We start from the raw sequence: 26,732 nt of genomic DNA on the forward strand, positions 1-26,732 counted from the left end.
CATGACAATCCACATTACAAGTCTTAATACAAACAAAATGGAAATCAAAGGAAAGGATAATATTTTTCAAATTGCATGAATGAAGTGCTCTTTTTTTTTTTTTTTTTTTTACATTTTCATTTACAATGATGGCATGAATTATATACAATGCTAATATATAGTATCAGTTACTGGGCAATTACCATTGCTATCAATGGACCTTATTCTCAGGTACTGGAATTACCTTTTTAAAGTAACACTTGTCAAGCAGAAACACAAGAAACTTAGAAAAGGATTAATTTATCCAATTCATTTGTCTTACATTACTGAGGGACTTTCTCTTTAGGGTAATTTGAATGCACATGCTCAGGGACTGACTTCCTAAGTACATCACAGATATGCAGAGATTTGTACTTTGTCAGTATTCTTAACATATACAAAGCTGTGTTTGGTATTCAGCCAGAAACTGAAATTTGTGTCCTTTCCTGAGGTTACAAGTTAATGCATCACAAAGTGCAGCTCTCAGTGCTCTTTAAAAGTCATGACCATATGTTACTGAAAATGATGACTCCCAGTTTGGCACAGCTTCACTGAGGGTCAGAATTTCCATCTAATGAAGAAATACTCTGGGAAAACAGATGAAGAAAGTCCAGTGGAACAAACGATGTTCCAGAGATGGTGCTTGTTTTCACCCTCCTGAGCAAGCAGAGACCAGAACCCCGAGGCCGGGGCTGTCTCTGCAGGGGCCTTCTGGTTTTGTTTTTTTTTTTTTTTTTTTGTTTTTCCCCCCCCCCCCCCCCCCCCCCCCCCCCCCCCCCCTACCCTGGCACTGACCAACTTCCCTACTGGCTGCTGTCCTCAGAATTCCTTTGAAAGGCAGTTCCTGAGGTTTTTGGTGATTAACAGGAAATTGGTACACACACAATCCTATTCGTTTTCCAACTCTCAAGTGCTATTTCAGTTTTTATGAACTTGTGCCTCAACTATACAACTGTGCCCTGGAAGTAAAGCAACCTAGTACCGAAATCTAGGGAGGACTTGAGAAAAAAAAAGGGGGGGGTGTGGGCAAAATACAGGCGCTTCCTAGGCTTAAAAACTAGCCAAAACATTATGTGGGAGTTACCTCATATGGCTACATGGACAAGTCCACAGATACTTTTCTGGTGAGAGAAGGGACCTTCCCAGAACTTCTTTATCTGTGGCCAAGCAGCTTATACAGTAGTTTAACTGTGCTAGAGTAAGTGATTGTCTGAAGAAAGACCAAGAAATACTTGGCAGGTACTCTGGCATCTCTGCAGATGAGATATCCAAAAGACCAATTTATAAGCTGTAGGGTGCAACCCAAGTCCCTACCTCTATCACCAGGTAATTTATAACGTGATTCAGAGAAGTGGAAGAATCCAGAGTTCATCATCCTTTATTCCTTTAATAATTTAAAGATACTTTGCAGCAAGCAAAGAGAAAACCCAGTAGCTTTCAGACTTCAGCCATACTATTCAAAAAGTTACGAACTGGGATTTGAAATTTGCTTCACAGATGCATGCCTACACCTCAGTGGTCACTAGTTTTCCATGTCACATAGCTTCATACTTCTGATGAAGATTTATCAACATTATGAATAAGGTTCATAGTGTTAAGGTACACAATCATCACTTCAAAAGGCTGTAGTGGCTCACTAGAAACCAGTTTCTCCTTCAGAAAAAAGCATTCCTGAAAGATACTAACATTTGTCCTATGTAGCTTCTTTTGGGTTTTGTTGTTTGGTTTTGGTTGTTTTTTTTTTTTTTTTTTTTAATTCCAAACCATGCATGATCTGACATAAAGTCTGCTTTGTAAGCCAAGTAATCTGCTTGCAAGAATGCTGTGCATATATAATTATATATGCTTTTTAAAATTGTAGGTAATTATGAGATGATTCTCTGGAATTTACTCGCCTACTTCTGTTTCCAATTAGCTGAACCTGAACATCTTGCAGATATCACTTCTTAGGACACAGGCACAAATGCTTGTGAAGGCACTTTCCCACAAAGCTTCCAAGATTTTAATTACCAATCACACATAGGGCAAACTTTCTGAATACTAGTACAACTTACTATTACTGCTCTTGTAACAAAGCCCACAGCAGATAAAACTGAACTCTGATAACTGGACAGATTTGTAGGCTTGTTTTGCAAGTTAAATGAACCCTTTTTTCTAAAGGCACAGGATACATTTTTCATATGACATGTAGGTAGAGAAAGGGCATTTTCCCACTTCAGGAATCTTTAAAAAGCCTGTCTTGCAGCAGACCACTGGATGCGTCCATGCCATCTTCTTTATTTAAGAAAAACAACTACAGTTTAAAGCCTTTTTCATTATATCTATGAATTGTCACACAACCGTGATATGATACTGGCCTGGGCATGGCTGCTACTCCTGTGATAATGCCTGTTGCAGGGTCATAACAAAGAATAGTGTCTGTGGCTTCACCATTTTCTCGTCTTCCTCCAAGGATATAGATTTTTCCATTACACACAGACATGCCACAATTCTCCTGTTTCAAAATACACAAAGGAATACATGGTTATTTAAAAAACATGACCTCAGTTCCTGCATGTCTACCCCAGTGCAGAAGGACAGCATTCTGACTACCGTTTGTAACCAGACCGGTCTATACTACTCCCTCCTGAAAGGACCAAGGCAGAAAGCGCAATAGTTGGGGAAAACAGCAGCACAATCCTACAGAGAAGAGTATTTCAGATCTAAGCCTTCACTGCACGTAGCTCAGACAAGGAATACAGCTGAACACTGTACTTACCATTTAAACATCTGAGACAAGGAAAGGAGGAGAGAACAAAGGTTTTCAGAAGAGGGACCACAGTACGCACTATTAATGCAAAACATGGGAACAAGGAGAAGCACCTTAGAGGAGTAACAGATAATTAAGAGGGATGTAAACAGTGGAGAGGAAAAAAGTAATGACTAAGAAAAAAGTGCATAAGAAAAAGAGAGCACTATGTCTTACTTGAAACAAAGAAAGATAGGATTTTATTTCTTTCTTAAAAGCAAGCATGGAAAAAAATATTGAATCAAATTGAGAACACAGATCAAAACAGAGGAAAGGCCAGGAAAAAGAAGAACAAATTTCTGTTAAGGTAATACCTTAGAGTATGTGACTGATGTTTTAAAAACACAGGGAGAATTAACTGATACACACACACGCGCTTTACTACCAAGGTGACAGTTTTAAATTCTGCTCGGTGTTCTGTATGTTGAAGCGATACAGCTCTCTGCTGAAGTCAGATACTTCCTGTGCTATACAGCGGTTTGTTCCCCCCCCCCCCCCCCCCTCACACTGGAAAACCAGCCTTCAGTATTTTTTGTTACATTGAAAGGCTTTAATCAATTATAAAGTTACTCTCTTCAGTCTAAATTAAGACATGTAGCAGAACTTGACAGAGATTAATTTCTAGACAATTAAAACATCATGTGTTATACTGTTACACTGTTCTCCACAGTAACTGCTCTCAAACAAAAAGGACTGGACTAGCTAACAGTGACACCCAGCTGAAAAGCTACTGGTTTAGAAACTGCCTCTCCTATCAGGTTTAAAATTATATATATGAAGAAGTAAAACAAGGATGGAATCAGAGATGCAATTTTCACCGGGTTAAACAAGTGTATAGTCATTTCATGCAAAGATATTAATGTAAAAAAATACCTTTCAGATGTCTACAGGCCATTGAGTGTTAATTACCTGTCTGCTGAATGTATTCTGTACATGCATCCAGTAGTCCTCAACTGGATCATAGCAGTATATTGCTTTGGTAAGTCCACCAGCAACATAGATCAGATTGTTTAAAGACACAGCCGTAATACATCTTTTTGCGATAGGGATAGTTGCACGGAGCAACCAAGAATTAGTATCAGGATCATAAGACTGAACCTGAAAACAAACACATGCATTTCACATTAAAAGCCTAATTGAAATAATAACCTGGCACACTCACACAGGTTATATACAAGGAGAGCCAAAGAAGCAACACCTGGTAGGTAATATCTCACCAAGAAAATGAAGTCAATATAAATATAGGTCCATATAGCAATAATGTCTATACATGCACTATATTCAACATTGTTTTCCTAACACTCAGGTTCAAGAATTCACAGAACTTGTGAAGCCAATGACATTATCCATGAGAAAAGCCACAGTAACAGTATGTTACTGAGTTGATGTTTTCTGCTCTGTATTTTTTGTATTATAATAATTCCATACTCCATTCAGCAAACCAGTTAAAACAGATCTCTATATGATGTGCTTTTAAACCAGCAATACAGTTTACTGTGGATAGAAGGTGCGCTCAAATACAATTAACAGACCTTGTCTGAACATGTGTTGTCATCAGGGCCACCACCGATCACGAACAGTTTGCCAACACAACTGGTGACTGCTGGAGAGCTCACAGCTTCTTTAAGGGGAGCCACCTCTGTCCATCGATTGGAAAATGAATCATAACATTCTACACTGCTGAGACGGTTTTGCCCATCGTATCCTCCAACAACATATACCTAAGCAAAATGGTGAGAACTATCATCATTTCATTTTTAGAGTAGTTATTAAATATGAAGTTAATTTAATTTGAAGCTGCAAGAATCCTAATTTGCTAGGTTTGTGAAGGGATACTTTCCTGACATTTTTAATTTAGACATAGGAAGAGAAGAATATAGTCTAAAAATAATATGTAAAGACTCTCTGGAGAGTTCCATTCAGTCACATGTGGAATGACACTGCAAACACAGGTCCAAAGCACAGTATTAATACTGAGATAGAGACTTCCTATTTGAAGGGTGTTTGTTAAAAAAGGCACTTCCCTGCATTTCTCTTTTTACAGATTACATTCAGCAACAGCAAAAGTCCATCTGAATTTACCTTTGCTTTTCTGTGTTTTATTTTTTTCCTACTTGCTTACAAAAATATTTCTTCCTCTCAGTTTGTAAACATTTCTTCATAGTCCTGTTGCTTCTCTCATATTTAAGCAGCAGAGCTCATTATTATTTGTGTCTACCTTCTTCCCTCTGTCTGCTCCAGCTGTAAATTTCATCTCCATGAAGTTACTCACTCCAAGGGACACCACATCCACAGCTTCCCTAACTTTCATTAATGGAATCCTCATGGACAGTTGATTCCAATTACTGATTCTATGTTAAGGCATATATGCCTTCAAAATACAGCAAAACTTCCCATTTCCCCCACACCATATGTTTGGTTAATTTCAATATAAAACATTAAATAAAAGAGCAAAGAGCTGACATTCAGAGCAGCTCCAGTTTCTGTTAATAACTGCATAAACTGTTAAGCTTTTGACAGCACTTGTGAAGCACAGGCAAATCCAGATGCTTCTTTGCCTCCCAAAATATTGCTTCTTGGGGATTAGACACTTCAGTAACAAAAAACCCACAGAAAATAAATAATCAAGGGGTAACATGATTTTCATGTCCACAGATAGTTTTGAGTGGCAAAAAGCCTAATTGTTTAAAATATTATTTTATTTGAAATAGGTATTTTTATAATTCATAGGAAATACAAAGTAATACTAAATATGTACCTATGTTTTCTACACTGTTTTCTTATATACCACAAACATCCCCACTATAAAAAAAATTATAAATATACTTCTCTTACTTTACCAAGAAGAACAGCCATTTTATGACGCCATCTGCCTTTATTTAAGGAGGCAACTCTGATCCAAATGTTAAGTTGAGAGTTATAAATCCAAACATCCCGGCTATTGATTCTTCCACCTTTAAAAACAAAAATACGCCAATTTGAATAAATTCATTATTGAATGACAAATGTCAACTATTAACATGCCCCTCTACAGTGGGCAATGAAAACTTTATATCCTTTTTAGGTAAAATAAAGATCTATATATTTGTATGTTAGACTGAAAAAGTCAGTTTCAGTGAATTTCAAACATAAAAACATACAGTAAGTTATTTTACTTGTGTGCCTTTCCTAGTAACACACTGGGATCACATTAGATTTATTGAGATTGGAATGCATTTTAATGGCTTTTGCCCATGCTCTTCAGATTTCTTTAGTGTCCCTAACTGGATGAGACACTCCAAGTCTTAACCATTTGTGTGCCTCATGGCACAACCCTAACACTAGCTGCTCCCCTGTTTGCTTTCGTGCATACATTTTACATTTTGTTCAAATGACACAGCTACTAGAAATTGTCTCCTCAGATTTGTTTGGTTAAACTAACACATGGGGCTTGGTGTCTAAACCATCAGCTGTACCATGCAATGTACCCTTGCTAAAAAAATGAATGAGGTGTTTAAAAACCTATAGCTATTGCTCATTTCACTGTAAAAGGCTGGTATAAACGGATCTCCAACTCGGGTGCTAAAAGGAATTTGTTTCCTTTTTACATTTCTACGAGAAGCTTTAACTGTTTTTCTTCTGGAGTCTACACAGCTGTATGATAGAAACGAGTCACCAGCAACATACCAGTGCTGCGGTGCTCCTAGGCAACTGGTGTTTTTAACCAGCACACAGCACGTTTTGTAGCAGAGAAAATGCTGCTGGGAAGAGACTGCTTGGGATTTTTTTTTTTCTCATAATTTTCCCCACTCTTGCTGCAAACAGGCCATTACTATATTTCAAAGCAGCATGCTTAACAAATGTAAGCTACTCTCTTTAGATACAACTGATACCCTGGAATCAGCTGTACAAACCTGCCAATTAATACCAAATAAAAATCCCAGAAAACACTTTTGTCTACAAGAATATTGGTTTGGGCCTAGTGTTGACCATTTACATCAGAAAGTGACTTTCAGTTGAGTTTCTAAAAGTTCACACTACTAAAAAACAAACAAACAAAAAATCTCAATGCCCCAAACCCCCAAAACTAAACCATCAACAAAGAAAAGAAAGAAGTCTTAATTTTTTTTTAGGATTATTCACCTGAAACAAGAATATCATTCCGTAGAGCGCACACTGCGTACTCAGACTTGGTAAACTCTGGAAGTTTAGCCAGTGACTTCCACTCTCCTGTTACAGGATCGTAGCACTCAGTATATGGCAAATTAAACCCTCCAACTCGTTCACAGCCTCCAACAACAACTATCACCTCAGAATAACCAGTTGATCTAAAAAAGTGAACACAGAAAACTAAGATGTAGAAGATAATTATTAGTACAGGTAGGTCAAACAACATTGTCTTCAGAACTGTGTGAAGATTGCAAGATTTACTATTCAGCATTAACTTCTACAGCAAAGAGAAAAGAAAAAAGAAGAAAGAGTCATTTAGCACAGTTAAAGCTTTTCACTATTTCCAGCTGTCTCATTACATAGCAGGTGACCACACCAACAGGTGTTCTGTGTAAGTGGTGGAGTTGCACTGCACAACATTCTATGTAAAAATCTAATAATTAAAAAATACAGAAGGCCCTTACTCTAATAATATTTTTCCATTAACTGTGTACGTAGAGATATCAGAAACAGTGTTCAAGCACGGCCTGAGACAGTGAGATGAGCAATCCGTTTCACACCGAAGCCACTACGCCCCCTGAATTTTACAAAATTCATAGTACTTTACATTGGTTAAATATTCAAAAAGTTTAAAATGTTTTAGGTTATTTCCTGAAAAAACGAGCTGAAGGCATATAGTCACCAAAATAAGGGAAAAGAAAAAGAGACTTTAGAGCCAATGCGCAATTAAAAAAAAGTAAAAAACCAGTGTAGCGATAGAAGGAAATGTTAAGGAACACTGAAGTAAAAATTCAAGCCTGAACTAAAAACTAAAACTCAGTGTGAAAGAATTAAGCGTTAGACAGTCTGCAATGTACACAAACAAGCCTTTACATTCTATTCCACACTCTCATTCTCCTACTTAAACTGATGCTTCTGCATTATACATACACAGCAATAACAAAAATTGTTACGTTAATCCACAGTTGAATGTACAGAATCAACCAACCATCTTCAACCTGCAATTTAAAGTATGACCAACTTTTATTCCTTCTCTCAAATTTACAATTTCTTGTAAGCATTTGTCAAAATCCTTTCTTTTCAGAACATTTTCAGATTAAAGGATTTTGCACTGATATAGTTATTTCAAGGACTGTTGTCTATTAATAAGTAAAACAATGCAAGATTGGTTTTGGTAAGCCTTTTTGTTGTGTTTTAACTTCAATCCCAATATGAGTTGGCATCTTGTTCATACTACTGCTGAGTACTGCAGTCCTCTTCAGAAAAAAGAGTATGATTTATGACTGCATTTGAGATAAAAGTTGCATGATCTGTCCCCAAATTTCCTAACATGTGAACTTATGCACATATTAACTTATGAATCCTGATGATGTTTTTCCCCGTTTTGAAACATCAGGAATAAAATTAGTTAGCCCTTCTATCTCCCTGTCACCACACACCATAATTTAAATATACCATATGTATTTATACTCAGAATATTTTTAAATAGGCAAAGGCAATGCTAAATAACAATGTACTATAAGACTATAAAATGAAGGCATGTATCTGAGGAAGCACACTTACGCACCTGAACTGGTCAGATGAAACACTCTCTTCAGCTCCTCAGCTTTGAAGTCATGCTCATTCCTGGTTTCTATGTATTTACTGTTACTCTTTTTTGCTTTTTTGAGGAACGACTCTGAAAAGAATCTCTCAAAGGATAAGGGAGGGAAAGGTCCTGTGCCAGCAAAGCATTACCCAGAAAGAGAATTTCCTTAACAGCAAGATACTCATCTCAATTAGAAGCAAGCCCAAATTCATCAGCTAACTGTATGTACAAAAGAGGTTTGTCTGCTGATTACTTTCTATATTAGAATCAAGGGCTCCTCTTACTTACTGAAAAGCTTACTGTACCCCGTTATCAATATTTATTTTAAAACTAAATGAACCAAAAGTCTTTGATTGGGGAGAGCTCTTTATGAATTGCTACGATGGTGGTTTGCTCTTTAAAGGAAATATTAACTTAGTACAGTATTTCAAATCCACAGAAAACCCAAACGTTTCCCAACATTTTAATACCTTATAACCTTATCCTTTCTTCAGTTAAAGATTTTCTCCGTTACATTTTCTTGAAGGAGTCTTGTGCCATACAGGTTTTAAGGTTCCAAAAGATTTTTTGCAAATGATTGAGAGCACATCAGTTAAAAAAAAAATTAAAAATGTGGGAGTATACAAAAAGAACATACAGCCAAAGGCTAATTCCAGAAAACAACTAAGGACAGATTTGAATGGAGATGAGAAAAATCTGTGATCTCAGTCAGCAGTACAGAAAGTCTTCTTTCTAGCCCTCAAAAGAAAGGGTGTGAGCAAAATAACAGAGGTGAGCTAAAAAAGGCACCGGAGACATTCCAGGGGACAGACTGTCATCAGGAAAAGGTGCACAAAATAGAAAAAGGGGAGTGGAAGACAACTGACAGAGTATCATATAATCCCATGCGTTCCCAAGAACAGATTTCCAATGGATCCCAAGTTACACACAGACCTCCAGACAAGGTGAGAACAGCCAGCACAGCGTCAGCTGGACAGAAGAATTTTTAGTAGTTCAGACAGATTACATCGAAAGACATTTTAAGTTTGGGAAACGAATTACCATGATTCTGGTAAATCCCTATTTTTTTTCCCTGTTAATTCACTTTTGGGTAGCAAATGGGATAAAAGACAGAAATGTAGAGTGAAATAAAAACTCATCGCCTTGGATAAAAATAAGGGACTGCATTAAAGCTTTCTAAAAGCAAGCAAAAAGGATGCATTAAAATCTTTCTAACTAAAGAAGACACTCGTATTATTATCAGACAGCTCAACTGTCTGATAATAATAACACAGCTCACAGGAACTGTGTGATTGAAGAATTCACAGGTATATGAAAAATCTAAAGATAATTCAAAGCATTGATGTATGGTTTGTGCATGGAAATGCATTCTTGCTCACTACTTGATCTCAGCTTGGAGATTTGCTGTGCAACACAACCAGCAGGGGACAAGAGAGACTTCAAAGGAGCATGAGAGACAACCTCAAGATGTCACTATGTTTTTGCAAATACATAACTGAAAAGCTGTTTCAAAAAGACCTTCTGCATGTGTCAACGATGCCTAGTGGCATACCACGCAAAGAGCAAACAGGCAACCGTTACGCCACATTTTAAACTTTTATTTACTTTAGGTAACTCTTCACAGGCTTCAGAAAGACAAAAAAAAATCAACAGTGAAATTGCAATGCACGCTGTTCTTTTAAGAAAATGGGTAGGCGTGTACATACCCATACAAGGAATCACAATTAATTTCCAGAAGCTTCAGTGAAAACACTGGTGTGGGAATTTCTGATCCTGCAGCCTGTCTCCTTTTAGAAACAGTTTATATATAAAAAAAAAAAGAAATTTAAGGAAAGCAAGAAAGAAGGAAAAGAGCTCTCCAGTGTCCTCTCCTCTCCAAACCCCTAAGAAAGGCCCAGAAAGCGTGTGATTAAAAGATGGGGGAAGGGGGACCTGGTAACAGTTTTAAAACACAATCCCTTTTTGCTATAGGCAACAGAAACAAACAGGCAACAGAAACAAGTGACAAAGAACTATTCCATGAATGTAATATAGAAAAGGGGAAAAATTTTCTGCTGGGAGGCCAGCCAGTTTTTCTCTTTGTAAATTGCTTCTCTTGTTCCTGCCTACTGGAATTCACAGTGCAGTTTAATAAGCTCAGCAGTAAAACCAACAAAACCCACAAAATCCCAAACCAACACCGCCCCCCCCAGCTTCAGAAATCACCTGTATTAGCCAAGGTACTTTGTTTATGAACTGGAATGCTACACTGAGGCTATTCAGATTCTCAAGTAGCTACCCTTTGTGCACCTTGACAAAACTGTTAGGTCTGAGTGTATTTGCTTTCTTTATCAAATCGAGTAACAAACATACAACAAACACCACAGTAAATACCACAAGATGCAGCCCCCCTCCAACTGCTCATGAAACAAGGAGGTCTTTGGTCCGAGTTCCCATGGTCCCTCCCTGAAGCCTGGACTCAGGGTATGAAATGCTCCAGAAACTATCATTGCACCAGTTTCCAAACTGCCATGATCCAAAAGTTTCCAAAGACCCTCCATGGCAGTGTACAGCTTAGAAAGCCTGGCAGCAGGGCTGCAATGAGTTTAAGAATTTCTTCTCTCACGGCAGGATTGAAGACTGGAAAGCCACTAATGGGGCAAATACTTGCCAAGTATTCCCCTCCCCCCCAAAAAAAACCCAACCCTCCAAGCCTTTAACACATGCCAAAAAAAAAAACAACCCAAAAACCAACAAAGGTTCCCAGCACAGTCACTGTACAGCAACCATGTATGAGTAAGAGTAAACAAAGAGGAGTAACTCCTAACACAATCTGTTTGTCCAGACTGGATCATTGCATCACCTCAATATAAGACGTGATTTTATAACTACAGCTTAAATCAACTGGAGTTAACAATAAGCTATCATGTCAACTATCATGTGGAGCGTAAGGCTTTTACCAGGAAAATATTTTCCAGGGGAAAAAATCATAACCACCATTGCTCATAAATACCACTAAATGGACTCTTCCTCATTTCTTCTTGCAGTTTCAGTCAGCTATTTGTGTAACGCATTATTAAGTAGCAGCAATTCTGAATTATTAAAGTGTCATAGAATAAGCATGAAATACTTCAGGAACTGTTTCATAATTCTTTAAAAATGCAAGATTTAGTTTCTTTACAGTTACGAACCTGTTGTTCTACTGTCTATTAGAAATCTGTGTACTACTCCATCTGTAAAGTATTTGTGATGTAGCAAGCGAATGCTCTGAATATATATCCCCATCCACATCCTTTATAGTGTGCTGTACACTTACATGACTATTATAAAAAGAAGGAAGGTTGGGAACTGGAATGGTTTACCTGCTATAGCACAGTAAGTTCCTTTCAAGACACTGCTATTGTATGAAATAACTTAAGATCTCCCCTAGCAAACATTAACCTTTAGAAAATATTTTACTTGCAAGGTAATATAGCTTCACTTACCTGAACACTCATTTATTTCATAGCAATAAAGTGATCTATGCAAAAAGACTCACTTATGTACATTTTCAAGACGTGCACGAGCTTCACGTGTTGTGGGGAAATACAGAAATGTAGCCACTGCAGTGGCTCCAGAATGCAAAATAAAATCATCAGCAAGATATTTTTTTTTCTGGGCAAGTGTGTATCAAACACCCATACATCAGACTACATCCTTCTCCTACAGCAATAAGAAGGGGGAGGCAGGGGAAGTTTTCTCACCTGCGTGGCCGAGTTCTGGGAGACATCATCTCATTCCCAAGGATATGGTATCGCCTGGCTTCATGCAGCAGCTGATAGCACTCTGGGGAATTCTGAATCAGCTGGTCCACTTCCACAGTCTGAACAAAATAGTTCGGGTGCAACAACGGGAGCCTGACATGTGTCAGAAGTTCATGTAACACTGGTCTTCGCAACTCAACTGCCCGGTACACCCAGCGCATGACAGCTTCAAACACCATCTCTTCCTTACTGATGACCAGTTCATCACTGCAAATGTAATCAATAAGCTCGTCCTTCCCCAGTTCAAGGAATTCTTCATGCTGGGACACATCCTCAAATGTCTGCAGCGCAAAATTCCTGCACTTGGTGAACAGTGTCTTGAGGGAGTGTGTATCTGCAAAGCGCTGGATTCCCAGGCAATTGCAAGGATCCAGCTGTTCTTCCAGGAACTTGGCACAGGCATCACGCAAAACACTAATCTGAAAGAGACTTGATGTTTCAAAGAGATACTGCACGTTCTCTGTAGTGATTTTCACCTTGCCAGTGTACACATACTGTAAAAAGCAATCCATAGCTTCAGCAAAAATGCCGTTGATCTCCACTAACATCTCTCTGCTTTCTCTATGATCGTTGCAAAACATAGCTCTGAAGTAGCTGCTGCAGGCTGAGAGAACTGCCCGATGGCAGGGAAACTCCCTGCCTTCCACACAGATAATAACATCTGTGAACAACCGGCTGTCTCGAAATTCATTGAAGATCTGGAGAATGCTTTCAGCGTGGGATGATCCCGAGGAGAAGTCAAAAAACTCAGGGCCTGACAACGATTTTGGGTCCATTTCAAAAACCTTCCGCTTGGTTGCAGGGGAATCTCGTATCCCACTATCCTCTCTATTCAGTCTGCGTCCCAATATTAGTACCATTGTTACATCAGTTGGCTATAGAGTCATTGAGAAAAGTTTACAGTTTCTCCTTCACGGTGCTGCGGTCTGAAAAATTAAAACACTTCAGTATTCAGTCTGGTATATTCTTAACTTCATCATGAGAATTAGACAAGATACTTGTTTGGTCACTCTAAAAATTGGTACAATTTTTGACCTTTACTAGAAGCACCACAGTATCACAGGGCAAATTACCATGCGCCTTGCGCAGGGCATTGCAGCATTAACTGCTACATGTTAAATACAAAATACACCCATAGAACAGGTGTCATTGATGGCAAGTTCTGAATGTCCCAGCACCACTGGCATTGCATTAGTGTTCAAGATTAAAACAACACTGAGATCTCAGCTCCAGCAAATCACACAACTGACAAGAGCCAAAGATTTCCTGGATAAAGATCCAGAGCTTAGGCTTTTCTCATTTTTCAGTGTAATCGTCACATCAGCTGGAGCCTCCCAGTGCTACTATAACAGCACTAGTCAAAAAAAGGAGAAAAAAAGATTGAAAAAAAAACAAAAATCAGTTAAGAAACCACTCCATTATTTCCATAATGAAGTCTATCATAATGAAGTCTTATAATACTAGTGTTTAATAACAGTTATCTCTGTGAATAACTTTGACTAAGTTTTTACCTGTTCATTTGTAGCATCTAAAAATTAGTTCACTAATAATCTAAGATTCAATTAAAAATTAATGTAAACTGCTAGCGCACAAAACAGAATGAAGAAAGAATTACATTTGTTTGTGTAAAACTACTGAAAATAAGAACCAGGGGCAACTTCCTGAGGACAGGGAGATCTGCTTGCCAAAGTACTACTAGCAAATAATTATTAGCAAAACCTTGTGCTCAAACACTTTCCACTTTCAAATACAGTGTATAACGTTCCCCCCAACATGCAATCACACACATTATCAGAGCACTGAAGTCGCAAAAATCAGGTACTCAAGTGTTAGCATATGGCAGTATTAAAGTTTGCAAGTGAAGAAAATGCAGCTGATTTTGCAGATGATGCTTGTTAGAGGCAGTGTGATCAACCAATCTAGCAGCAACAGGGCTTTTTGCCACTCCTGAGCTTTAAAATGAACTGGATGAACATCCACCAAAACATACTGAGACAGCAAGAGACTGGGGAAAACGCCCTCTTGGGTCTGACACAGGTATCATGCCAAATGCATGTAATTTTTATTTGTATGCCTAGAGAGACATGCACTGAAATATTTTAAAGTTTGTGGACGTATTTTTCATGCTTCCAAGAGGTTACATTCAGTTTCCCTCATTTCCCACCTACAGAGTCAGTAGACATCAGCTCCTCACAGCTATTTCATTTCCTGGTGTGCCAGCATCTTTAGGGCTGCAATTACCCAGTCCAACTCTGGCTACATCATCGCTTAATATAGAAAACAATGAACACGCTTTTTTTAAACGGGTTTTTTATGTTGCTGGCTGGGGCAAAATCACAACAAAATCACCTTTAAAAGGCACCAACAAAAAGCAAGAAAAGAATCTGTGCTGTACATTTACTCATTAAGAAAAGAAGTTTTTAAACTATCATTTTCCATATAAATTGTTTTTACACATATTTACAAGGTAGATTCTTGATATGTCTCATTTACCCTACAAATTATTTAACTTTCATTTGAATTAAAATAGGATCAGTTGTCACTTTGATGCCTGAAAAACTGTTGCAATGAGCCTGTCTAATAACCGATTGCTTCAGAGATTTTAATGAGGCACAAATGGACAGCTTAATCTGTAGCTGATATTCCATCCAACATATTTCACAACCGTTTTACCCTGTCATGACGCAGGCCAGATAAAAAACAAAACCAACAACAACAACCACCACCACACCAGCTTCTTTGCTACCACCCTAACCCTTACATTGAACTTGATCTGCAATTAATTCCAAACTACTCAGCATAAGAAAGTGGGAAGAAATGAAGCATCAGCAGCAGAAAAAGGAAATGTAACAATGAAAATATAAACCCTGAAGGCTTGATTCCAGTGTCACAGATTTAAATCAGAAGAATTTCACTAAAGATAATGGAGCTTTTCCAAAGAATGTTAGCCTGAAATTGGAAACAAGACACTGGCATATTGCACGCAAACAGCAAAACACAGCAACTAAGTCAAAAAAGCTTCAAGATTAAATCTTTCTTATTACGTGAGAAGACTTAAGACGACACTATATCATGCAATCATTAATAAAAGGAAACAGGGGCTTTGGGTTAAGACTGCTCACTGCAGGAAGCAATGCTTCTTTATGCTTGGAACAACACAAAATTAGTGGTCAGCAAATGATTTTTTTTTTTTTTTGATGTCCCAATGGTTTCAAGAAATGGGAGATTAAAGAAAAAGTCCACAGAGCCGAAACTAATCAAGGGGAGAAATATCAGAAATTCACAAATTAGAGAATGGAAAGGAGAAAGAATTGCATTCCATTGCAGAAATAATTGCTTTTGAATATACTATACTTCAATTTCTGTCCAGTTAATTACTTGTGTAGGTTTGCTTAAGCCAAGTAATTTTGTAAGACTATCAGTAACGCCATCACATGTTCAGCTCTATCAGATATACATATGCCTTTCTTGCAGAACTTGCTCTTGGGGTTTTAAAAAGTCGCCACTTCAGCTGCCTGCCCCACATCTCAGCCCCGAAGCTGGCAAGGCAGAGGGGCACCTGTGCCTGGAGCTGAGCTGCTTGGTGCGCAAAGGAGGGAAACACAAGAGGATATAGCTGTCTGCACCTTCCGCGTATATAAAGGTACTTACACATGCCTGCAGACCTTGCATTATAAGGCACCAGTCATTTACAGAATTTAACACTGAGGTACCTTCAGAAAGTTTAAACGAAGCAAAAGAATAACAAATTATTTTTTTCCACATGCAACTATTAGAAATTACTATATCAAAAAAATATAAAATGTATTGGGTTGCTTGTGAGCAAGGGTCAACGAGGACTGACCTATATAGCAAATCAGAGTCTACCCATTCAAAAAACTGGAAAGGAAAAACAAGTCATGCTTTCTATCAGCAGGTTTTAAAAATGGTTTACAAATACAGAATGCCTCGGACATGGATGTTACCTGCACGCGTACATCTCTAAATCAATCTCTGGGTTCACTAGATGATATAGATTAAGGAAATAGAGGAATCTGACTATCAGTAGGCTTGTCTACATAAGAAATAATTGAAGAGCCCAGTTCAGAGGCCAGTCTATAAAAGTTTATGAAGGGCTATAAAATGTTTGCCCTGACACCTTCTATCAGTAAAGCCTCCTAGGCAAATTACTTTCATGTTGCAGTAGATGAAGGAAGAGTTTAGTGCAACATCCTCATGGATTTTACCCCTCTCCTTTCATCCACACCTCTGGCAACAGCTAGCAGCTTTCTGGTAGAGCTGTTTTTCTGTCACTGCTGGGTCACAGAACTCCTTTGGTCGGTTAGCAGAACTGACAGAAAGCAGCAGAGGAACCACGCAGCCAGGGTCGGGGCGAGGTCCGTCAGTAACACCTAGTCATCAGGTGTGCCCGAGCTCGACCAGCAAAGCTCACCCTCAGGGTGTAGTTTTGGGAGTACCTGAAGCTGAGCCGGGCTTCTGCTGCTGCCAGTGGAGGTGGCTTCCACCCTGCGCCCGTGCCCGCTGCCGCGTCACGTCAGCACCAACACTTGCGTGGCGTGGCTGGACCGGTGACTGTCTGTGAAGGGAGAAAAGGAGGTGCTGGGAACAGGTAGCTGCCCCAGGAGCAGCCCTGCGGCTGCCCTGCTCACTCACCGCACAGGGACACTGCCAGCACAGCCCTGTCTGGCAGCCTGCATGCACCAAGTCACATCTACCATTACCTGGTACCATATTAGTAACAGCACCCCACAGTAATGCAACCAAAATTAACAAAGTAAATGGTAATTTCATTCAGAAGCATGGGAACTGTAACTCAGGTTTGGCTAATTCTACTTATTTTATTTGTGATTTCAGATAACGTGATCTGCAGATGTGCTTCATCTCAGATGTCATTACCACAAGAGTCAGAGAAAACAAACTCCCAGTTGTATCTACTGCAGCCACTGGCTAACCCACAACACGTGCTCTTGTTTTTTTTTTTTCTTTTAAAGGAAGAGATAAGAGGGGGAAAAAAAGCATAACCTTTTCCTCCACCAAAAAACAAACACAGCATTTTTTTTTCCATCTCCTTTCTTTGGGATATAAAAAAAAAGACCAAGATGTTGTTGATTTTAAAGGTCTTTATAAAATAAAAAAAAATTTGTTTTACAATAGGAATTGAGGATTTGAACGCCTTTAAGATGAATGAGGTTTTCAATACTAACTAGTAAACAAGAATTCAAAGTGAACAAGCTGACTGACACAGTTGAACTGCAATAGTTTTTTTATTTTTAGACACTATTTTGATCAAAAAAAATATACGCTGAATACAAGAACTCAATAGTAATCAAGCTAATGACACCCCAAAAAAGCCCTAAGTGCCCTCAAAAATCACCCTGCAAAACCAGGAACTGATTCAGACATGAGACTCATGATTATTAAGTAAAACAAAACAAGAACAAGAAGCAAAAAGGAACACCTTTAAATCATGCAGAAGTCTTGACATAACCTTTTTGTAAGTGTTAAGGTCACCTAAAAGGGCACACACCCACTGGAGAGAGAGGAAAAAAAAAAAAAAAGGAAAAAAGCACTGCATACTCTCATCAATCTGTGGGGAAGAGACTGTGAAGAAGTCACCACTCTTCCCCCTTGGTTTCACTGTAATTTTTGCACATATTCAGGTTTGGTTTAAAACCCCGGAACGCGGCACACGCCGTGACTGTGTGTTTCAGTGACTTCCAGGGGGTTCAGCCAATGAAATCTGAAACAAACAACCTGCAGTAACGGAACAGCCCAGCAACGGCCACGCTGCCATCGCAACCCGGTGACATTACTTCTTTCTGAAGGAACAAGAATTTTGAGTACGTAGCAACGCGAAAATTAGACTAATACATAAACGTTTGTTATCTGAAACCGTCAGACACTCGTGCCCACGAATCCCCAAACGCTTCGAAGCTGTCAATACCCTTTTTTTGCTATACAGGGAAACAAAGCGCCATCCAACCAACCAACCCGCCCACCCGGCAGCACGCCCGAGTTGCGGGAGAGGCCGGTGCGGAGGGGCGGCCCCGCTGCCCGGCCGCTCACCGCGGGGGCTGAAGGCGGCCGCACCGCCACAAAATGGCAGCGCCCGGCGGCGGCGGACGCGGCTCCCAGCCCAGGGAGGGCCCGCGCTGCGCCAAGCACAGCGAACAACCCCCGCGGATACAACCGAGGTCGGGGCTTTAACCCCGGCGGGACGGCCCCGCAGCTGCGGGCCGAGCCCCACCACCACCGGGGAGTGCTGCGGGCCAACCCCCCCCCCCCCCCCCCCCGGCGGAACGCGCTCTCGCTCTCCCTCTCCCTCTCCCTCCCTCAGAGCCAACGGCCGCCGCCGCCACCCGCTGCCCCCTTCCGCCCCCCCGGTGGACACTGTGCGCATGCGCGGCACCGCCCCCTCCCGGCACGAAGCTGCTCTGCGCACGCGCGCCCTCCAGCTCACCTTCACCCCGAGCCGCTTTAGCGACAGGCACCACCACCCCCCCCCCCCGCCCTGCCCAATAGGCGGGCGACCCCGCGCCGCGGCCCCGCCTCCCCCCGCCCGCCCGCCCAATCGGCGGCCGCGGAGCCCCCCGCCGCCCCGGGGGGCTCAGGGAGACCCGCGTTACCGGACGGCTGCGGGAGGGCCCGGGGCGGGGGACACCGGACACCCCCCAGCCCCGCTCCGCCGGCCGGGCCCACCGCACCGCCCGCCGGGCCCCACTCCCCGCGGGGGGGGGGGGGGGGGGGGGGGGGAGGGGAGAGGTGGACGGGGACATGGACACACGACACGACACGACACAACACGACACGCACAGCCGACGGGTCCCGGGGCACCAACGGCCCTTCCCCGCCCTGGCACCGCCGCAGCGGCCGCCCCGCGCTGCCCGGCAGGGCCGGGGACGCGCTGTCCCCACCGCGGCGGCTAACGGTCCCGGCCGGCCCCGCGCCTTGCCCCCGCCTCCGCCACAGCCGCGCCTCGGCGGAGCCCCGCGCCCTCCACGGGGGCCACCGACCCCCCACCGGGGTGGGGGGGTGTCCGCTGCCCCCCGAGCTCCGCGGCCCCGAGCCGACCCGCTGCCCCGCACTCACAGCCGGCAACGGGCCCCGCCGCGCTGCGTCCCGGGGGAGCTGCTGCCCGGGGGGTCGGGTCCGGTCGCGTCGGGTCGGGTCGGGTCGGGTCCGTCGGGGAGCGGAGCGGTGCGGTGCGCTCAGGCCTCTCCTCCTCCGCCGCCGGTCGCGCTGCCAGCGCCGCTCAAAACAAAGGGGCCGGCGGGGCATGTGACCTCGGAGCCACCGCACATGATGTCACGTCGGCTCCGCGCGGCCCTGGGAGCTGTAGTCCCGCCGGCCCGCCCGGCCCCGGCACCGCCGCCGCCGCCCGGGCGGCTCCTTCTCGCTGGCGGAGACACGGCGGTCTGCGGCAGAGTCCCCGGAGGAACCGGGGACGGGAGAGTCCCCGGCAGCGCTGCGCGCCAGAGGCTTTTGTCACTGTCAGCCCCCACCGTTAGCCTTCCCTTGGCCGGGACCACCGGGGGGGGGAGTACGCGTGCCCCCGTGTTGCTGACCGGACCCGAAGGCCCCGGGACGGCACCGGGCACAGCGATGTTCCTGTGCATCGGCTGCGGGGAGCCCACCCGAAACACCCCAACGTGGGCCAACCCCACACCGCAGGTGTAGAGGTCTCCATGTAGCTTATCAGTCTGCACGAGAAAAATAGAAACTATGAGCATACACACACACAAAAAGAGGCTCTTTGTCTACCTGAGCTATGGCTTCACCTAATCAATACCGAATTTCCAGCCGACAAAACTTTTCAGCAGCTCCTGGTCAAGAGTAACAGGGAATGGGGCGCCCCTTTCCCTGCTAAGCGGTGTAAGGCAAGGTTAGCCCAAAGATGAGATGTGAAGAGCGCTGCCGTCGCAGCTGGGGGTCGCAGTGGTGGCAGCCCGTCAGCTGCAAATATTAAAAGCAGGACCTTGGTGTCATCGCCATGCAATTTCAAGAGCAGGTCTGAGCCTGTCCTGGAGCCCAAATTCACTTCATATCCAAACTATTTGGACACTGGCCCATGCTCTGATGCAGGCTGATGGAACATGCCTGGGAGTATGGAAATTTATTTTTGCTCTGCCCTTTAGCATAAGCAAACTTTCGAGTCCATAACGCAGAGTAGTGAGGCAAGGGCAGGGACACACATACTTAAATTAAGTTCATTACCAGGTACCAAATAAGGCCTTACGCAACACTATGGAGCTAATGTAGGCAGGTAACTGGCTTCGTTCTCCTTCCTAGAAGGATGGACCTCTCCCTCTTGCCCCTCACCACCGAGGGAAAGGAAGAAATACCAATTCTGCTATGAGCTGCTGCCTACTTTGCTCTCCTAAATGTTCGATAGCAATCCCAGGCATAACACATCTTTACCTTTTAGTGAACCTGCACAATCTTCTGACCTCAGAATATTCCTCCCCTTGCCCCCTTAACCCCCCCGGGCAGCATACGCAGCCTTGTGCTCTTCTCAGTAGCTGATGGAGCTCCTCCACTGAAGCGACTGGAAAAGCAGCATGTGCTCAGGACTCCAGGACTGATCCTCTCTGGAGCAAACCAGTCTCAAGTTTTCATATGCTAAACGAGCTCTGCTTTTCCCCGGGGTCAGGTAAATTGCAGCTTTGCAAAACAGTTAGAATTACTAATTAAAAAGACTGAGTTTCTGAAAATAGACTGAAAAGGTCAATTGATTTTGATAAATAAATTGTTTTCACTAAGATATTAATAAATTGAAACCTTCAACCATTTTCCTGCCAAGCTAAAACTCAGACCTGCTTAACAGATTTAATTAGAAGTGAGACCACTCAGGCCATTTTTCATCTTCTGGCTGGAAAAGCAAGAAGGACCCCAAACAACAAAAACAGCAAAGAGAAAATCAACAGACAGTTCACCTTGTATAGTACCGTTGCATTGCAATAACTTATTTCATCCACCGAATATAAAAAGGATTAATAAACTGAAGCATTACTTGTTACAAAGACATTAAATCTAAAAAGTATATGACTTAAGAAAAAAGTTTCATTTAAAATAGATCTCTTATCTGATATATCTTCTCGTCTGCCCCAGTCCTATGAGCCTGTAACTCCTGGGGTCAATATGACGACATAGAGTTCACTTCAGAAAACATAAGCGGGATTACGGGAATGAGTCACAGGAAGGAAAAACATTAAAAGAGGGTCAAGATACCTCTGAATTGGCTTGGAGGAGCTACCTGAACGGAGTATGTTTACTCCAATAAAAACTGCACGTGGCAAAAATACCTTGTGTGAAGAGGGCAAATGGAGCATTTAAAAGGAAAATACTAATTAAAAATACTCATTGAGCAATCAATCGTTTCATAATGTGCACATGTATGCATGCAGTCACATCCAAGCACTTCCAGTTCTGAAAGCCAACGTCACCGAGGATGTCTGAAATTAAGGATAGTTGAGTTGCTACGACATCCTATTGGTCTTCCTTCCTCTGCTCGCAGGGGGATTGGCTGTTCTTCCTCCGACTGCGCCAAGCATTTCTCTCAAAATAAGCAGTTACACGCTGCCTGAGAAGCTGAAGGCAACTATTAAAGATTACTCATTTCTACAAAGCTTTGTTAATACTTTTTTAACAATGTAAAGTACTTGTAAAGCATTTAGGCCAATATTTTCTGAAGAGCTCAGTGATTTTTGAGATGCTGAAGGCATCTCCAGGGCACTGGAAAGGTTAAAACCTAAAATTAGAAGCCTGCGTGAAAATTTTGGTGTGTATCCACTGATGTTCTGATGTTTTTCTGGTGGTGTTGAATTCAAATACCACCACCGTCAGGCACTTTTCACATACGTTTCAACGATGTGGTGTGCCACCGAAACGAGTCAGTGCATTCCTCCAAATAAAGACATTAACTATTTTGGGAAGTCGTGTGCCAGCACGCTCCTGAGTATTTTCCTCTGCTGTGGGGAGCGTTGTAATTCCTAACTGCATTTTTCCAAAATTAAGCAAAACCCAGATGTTTTTTTTAGTAGTTCAAGCATATGGAAAACGAAACTAAAGAAAATCCATTATTTCTTTTAGTAGTTGTTTACTGCTAGTGGACACCTGTCCTAATCAGTCTGGGGAAGGGCTCAGCGCCGAAGGAAGGCAGAGATGAAGGTGAGCTGCAGCAGCTGTGAGTGGGAAGCTGAAGAAGAATACGAAGGGGGATGACAGTCAAAGCGCCACGTCCCTTACCCTGATCACTGATCAGAGAGAAGACAGCAACATTAAACAGTGGACAACATTAAAACCCTGAGTGTGACATGGGGATTGTATCACTGGGTAAAAGAGAGAATTTAGATATTTGATTAACGATGGAAGACAAGTGCAGGATACTGACTGAATACGAGTAAGTGACATAATTTATGCTGTGAAACAAATGGAGCAGAGGTGAAACAAAAACTTCTCAGCACAAGGAGGGAGAGCAGATTCTGGCGTTGCTAGGAAAGGTCTTAGTGGACAGAAAGCTTCAAGAGCAAAGAGGTGGTGTTTAGTGACAGCATCATTGCAGATCCTGGTGCAAGTAGGCACAAAATGTAGTGACAGCAGCCATTCAGCAGGATTACAAACAATAGTCAGTGCTGAGCAGAAGGAAAGGTGACATTAATAGCAATTTGTGAGAAAGAGCAGAAGAGTGAGTTCAGAAACTATTGAGGAATTTGCTTTTTGAGTATGCCAGGAAAAAGGGCTAAGGTGCATTAAGTGAAAAGGAAGAGGTGTATGGAAACAGCATTAAAAAGAAGAGTCTGGATTTAGAATGAGGATGAAAGTACAGCAAAGTCTTTTCATGTGATAAAAAAACCCTCTCAAAGAAATACAGAACACAGCAAAACTTGCCAAAGTCCTTCCCTTGACTTTGAACAGACTTTCACCACCATCTTGCCAAAAGCCCTGTGGGTCACATTGACTCGAGCTGGTCTGCTGGGGATAATCAGCAGGTATAAGCATTTCGGGTGGAAGGCACTTTTCCAGGACCGCTCCCTTTCAGCCTCTCCTCTTCCCATCACCTGTTTGAAATGGCAGCTGTACCAGGAAATATCATCTGCAACGCAGATTGCTGCGCTGGCGCTTGAATAGCGAAGGGCCCTGGCAAACCAGTACTCCCTCTCCTCAGATACCTCTTATTCTTTTCCATTTTCACTGCCTCCTGCCTGACTCTGTAGATCCCCCTTTCCTCTGGCGCCGCATCCACACGTCCTAAGGCTTTGGTCAGGCCGGCAATGCTTTCCTGGGCATCTGTCTGCAGCAGTGAGGCAGCAGGACAAGCGCAGACCCTGTCACTGGGAATGAAACGGGGCATCCTCTACAGCCAGACGCTGTGCTCGTCCCTGCCCACCCGGTGCTGGGGCTGTGGTGCCGTCCCACCACTTGCACGCTCAGTGCTCGCTCCTGCTCAGCCGGGGAGATGCTGGGATTACAGAGCGTGTACTTAAGCACAAAAGTGACCTCGCAAAACATCAATAACATGTTTACTAATTTAGCCCTGCAATCGGTAGTGCATATCCCCCTGGCCACTGCGGTCCTCACTTGGCCAGCCCATGTTCCTGGCCCAAGCAAATCCCCTCTCTTCCTGCTCACCCCAGTAGCCACTCACCGCTGTAACCGCCTCAAAACAAGGCCCATGCCAATAATGCTCCTGTGCAGAAAGAAACTGTCTTAATTTTTCTGCCCTGTATCTCCCATCTCCTGAGCCTGGGAGACAACTATGGGAGTGGAATTGCAGAGCTGAGAAGAATGAACATTGCATCACTGCTGCTATAAACACTGGACTATTTCTTTTTTTACAGCACTTGCAGTATCGAGACAGCACGAAAACATGCCTAACCAGGTGAGATAGGGACAGAGTCTGCTGGTGTTTGTCTGGTTCTTCTCTTCAGGGAGAAATAAGAAGCAAAAAATAAAAGTTGCTTGACCTCCTATTGGCCACACAGGCAAAGACTTGAAGGGAGTTTTTCTGGCAGAACAGCGAACAGACGACACGTGCAATCGCTAACCCAGCAAAAGAGCGAGATAGGTACCTGCAAAAACAGTTGCCCGAGCTGATGTGGCGTTATCACAGCGTTCCCACCCAGCTCCGTAACCTCAAGCCCAACCACAGCCCCACAATTGTTTGCATTTAGTATTTTCTCACAAGAGTATTTTTTCACACATCCCTACACCACACATCCCTTTATGCCATGCTGCCGCTGAGCACCCTACTGCAGAACTCCAGCTTTGTCCTTCAGCCACACTTAATAGCTCTCTCCTCAAACCCTTTGCCAATGCCAGGACCAATTAATAGGCAGGAGCATTGCACCTCTTCATTTCCAAGACCTTCAGGCATTTCACAAGTTAAATAAATCCTTTCTCCAACTCAAGTGGCCGTGAAAAGCTTTGTCTGCCAGGGAAGCAGAAAGTAAGGCAGGTTTCAAATAAACATTATTTTGAACAGGCATGCGCATGCCACTATCCCAGATTTGGGAATCTTGGACCTGCAAAGCTAGCAGTACCCTCCATGCTTTCACATCCATGTCATCAGCCACTTCTGGTGCAGTACACACCCCTCCGGCAACAGGCTGAGGAATAGATTCTAAGTTTACAAATCGGTTAGCTTGGATTGATGCTCTTCCTACCCCTAATAGTGACTGTGGGACAGCAAGCTCCCAGCTGAAGGACCAGCCATCGCGCATGCTGAGGTAGTCCTCACACCAGTCTGCTGCTGCTGTGCCTTTGGCTGGTGCTTGGGCAAATCTCTAGATGACTTTTGCCTTCTTATAATTTTGGCTACCCCTTCACTTTGGTCATCAACAAAGCTTCATCAGGTAAAGTTAACCCAGGAAGAGTGAGTTCAGCGGGTGCTCCATGATTTCTTCCTCCTCTGCTTGCAGCCAGACATGCTGAATGGCACAGCACCTGCTTTCTAAGACACACGCAGCTGCTTCTGCTACTGTTATTGGCACTGCGGTGCAAAGCTATTTCTCTCCAAGCTGACTGACAGGACTTGGCTCTGAAAAGATGGAGGAATCATGGGATGCCAAAAGGACAATTGGCAAGTTTGTCCTCAAATCCCAGGCTTCCTGCACCCAGCAGAGCAGCAGAGAAAAAAAGGCCCCTACTCTCCAGAAAACTGGTGGGACTCACCAGCCCAGCGTTACCAGCCTGAATGCTGCTGCCTTGTCTGACAGCGGCGGCTGCCTTGGGCATGGATGGATGGGGAGGGATGTGCAAACAGCTGCTGTGTGGATACAGCTGCTTTGGAGCAGCACCCAAAATGCCAGCCCAGAACAACACCCCGGTCACCCCCTCCTTCGTAAACAAGCTTTTAAGCACCTGCTCTGATGCCCAAAATGGGACTGTCTCTGGACCTGAAATACTCCTATGGAAAAGAGTTGCGTGCTTCTCTAAGGAAAGCGCTCAGCTCTGTTAAAATGCTAAGCCAGACCAAAGCAACTTCGGATCACCGGTCCTGGGCAAAGATTTGTCATACAAAGACAGGAAAGGAAATGGTAGCCAAAGTAATCCCAGGAAAAGCACACTTAATGAAGGTTTGCAGATTCCAGTGCAGTAGCTAAATCAACATGTTATTTTGCCAAGAAAACATTGTGAAATCTGTGGTTTACTCTTTGATCCTAAGCCTTCCTTACCCATCTATTCATGAGCAGTATCATTAGACAGAAATGATTGTAAACATAAGATTGGTTAGTTGGTGAGCTTCTGATAATAAACATTGTTTTGTCATGTCGCAGCCGGCTGCTAGCCTTTTCCGGCATACGTCAATATGGTACTCAACCTTGAAGAAAAAATGGAAATATTACACATGGTATGATAGGATTTCTTAGCATTTTATATTAACATTTTGATATATAGGAGACAGTATTTTGTAATTTTAAAATGGGAGGAGAACTGAAATGAGGAACAGGTCATTACTGTAAGCAGGAAGCAATAAAAAGATTAATACATGTCTCATTTCTTTAGATGGTTGTTATATGTATGCAATTTATAGTTTTTCCTAAAATTAAATAAACCTAATAATGCCCATCTTTTTTCTAACACAGAAGCACATTAACATGAGTATGAAATTCTGTAGCTCTTCTGTCTTTCCCTCGGGCAGATACCACAAAACTGGAAATTGCACTGGAAAATTAAAATGCTCCACTCTTTTTCATGGGAGAATTAAGTTGTTTTGAATCAATATTGACTGGTAGAAAAATTAAAGTAGCATTTCTAAAGTTAAGAATCTAAAATTAGAAGTGACGAACTTTTAAAAATTACCTGTTTTCTCAAGTCTAAGATGACTTTGGTCCCCTCTTTCTCCAATGTCACACCTCCAAAATTTCACACGTAGTCAGCTGCACTGCGACTCCCTCCCCGACGCTCG

The 26,732-nt window shown here is 42.7% G+C and overlaps 1 protein-coding gene across 4 annotated transcripts; it reads right to left on the reverse strand.

The window, feature by feature from the left end:
- Positions 1-792: 792 nt before the first annotated feature.
- On the reverse strand, positions 793-26,732 carry KLHL24 (kelch like family member 24). Of its 4 annotated transcripts, none has more exons than XM_082487020.1 (8): positions 26,627-26,732; positions 16,783-16,901; positions 12,266-13,251; positions 6,929-7,113; positions 5,642-5,760; positions 4,339-4,527; positions 3,716-3,904; positions 793-2,512 (listed from the first exon to the last, which is right to left on the reverse strand). In XM_082487020.1, exons 3-8 carry the CDS (start codon positions 13,183-13,185, stop codon positions 2,312-2,314), a joined length of 1,803 nt encoding a protein of 600 aa, XP_082343146.1. In that variant the 5' UTR covers positions 13,186-13,251; positions 16,783-16,901; positions 26,627-26,732; the 3' UTR covers positions 793-2,311. The 4 variants fall into 4 exon arrangements, with proteins under 4 accessions (XP_082343146.1, XP_082343145.1, XP_082343147.1 ...); XM_082487019.1 differs by lacking the exon at positions 26,627-26,732 and adding an exon at positions 19,415-19,586; XM_082487021.1 differs by lacking the exon at positions 16,783-16,901 and having other exon boundaries at positions 26,627-26,725.

Source organism: Vanellus vanellus, assembly GCF_965231255.1.
Source record: "Vanellus vanellus genome assembly, chromosome: 8".
Taxonomy (NCBI): Eukaryota; Metazoa; Chordata; class Aves; order Charadriiformes; family Charadriidae; genus Vanellus; species Vanellus vanellus.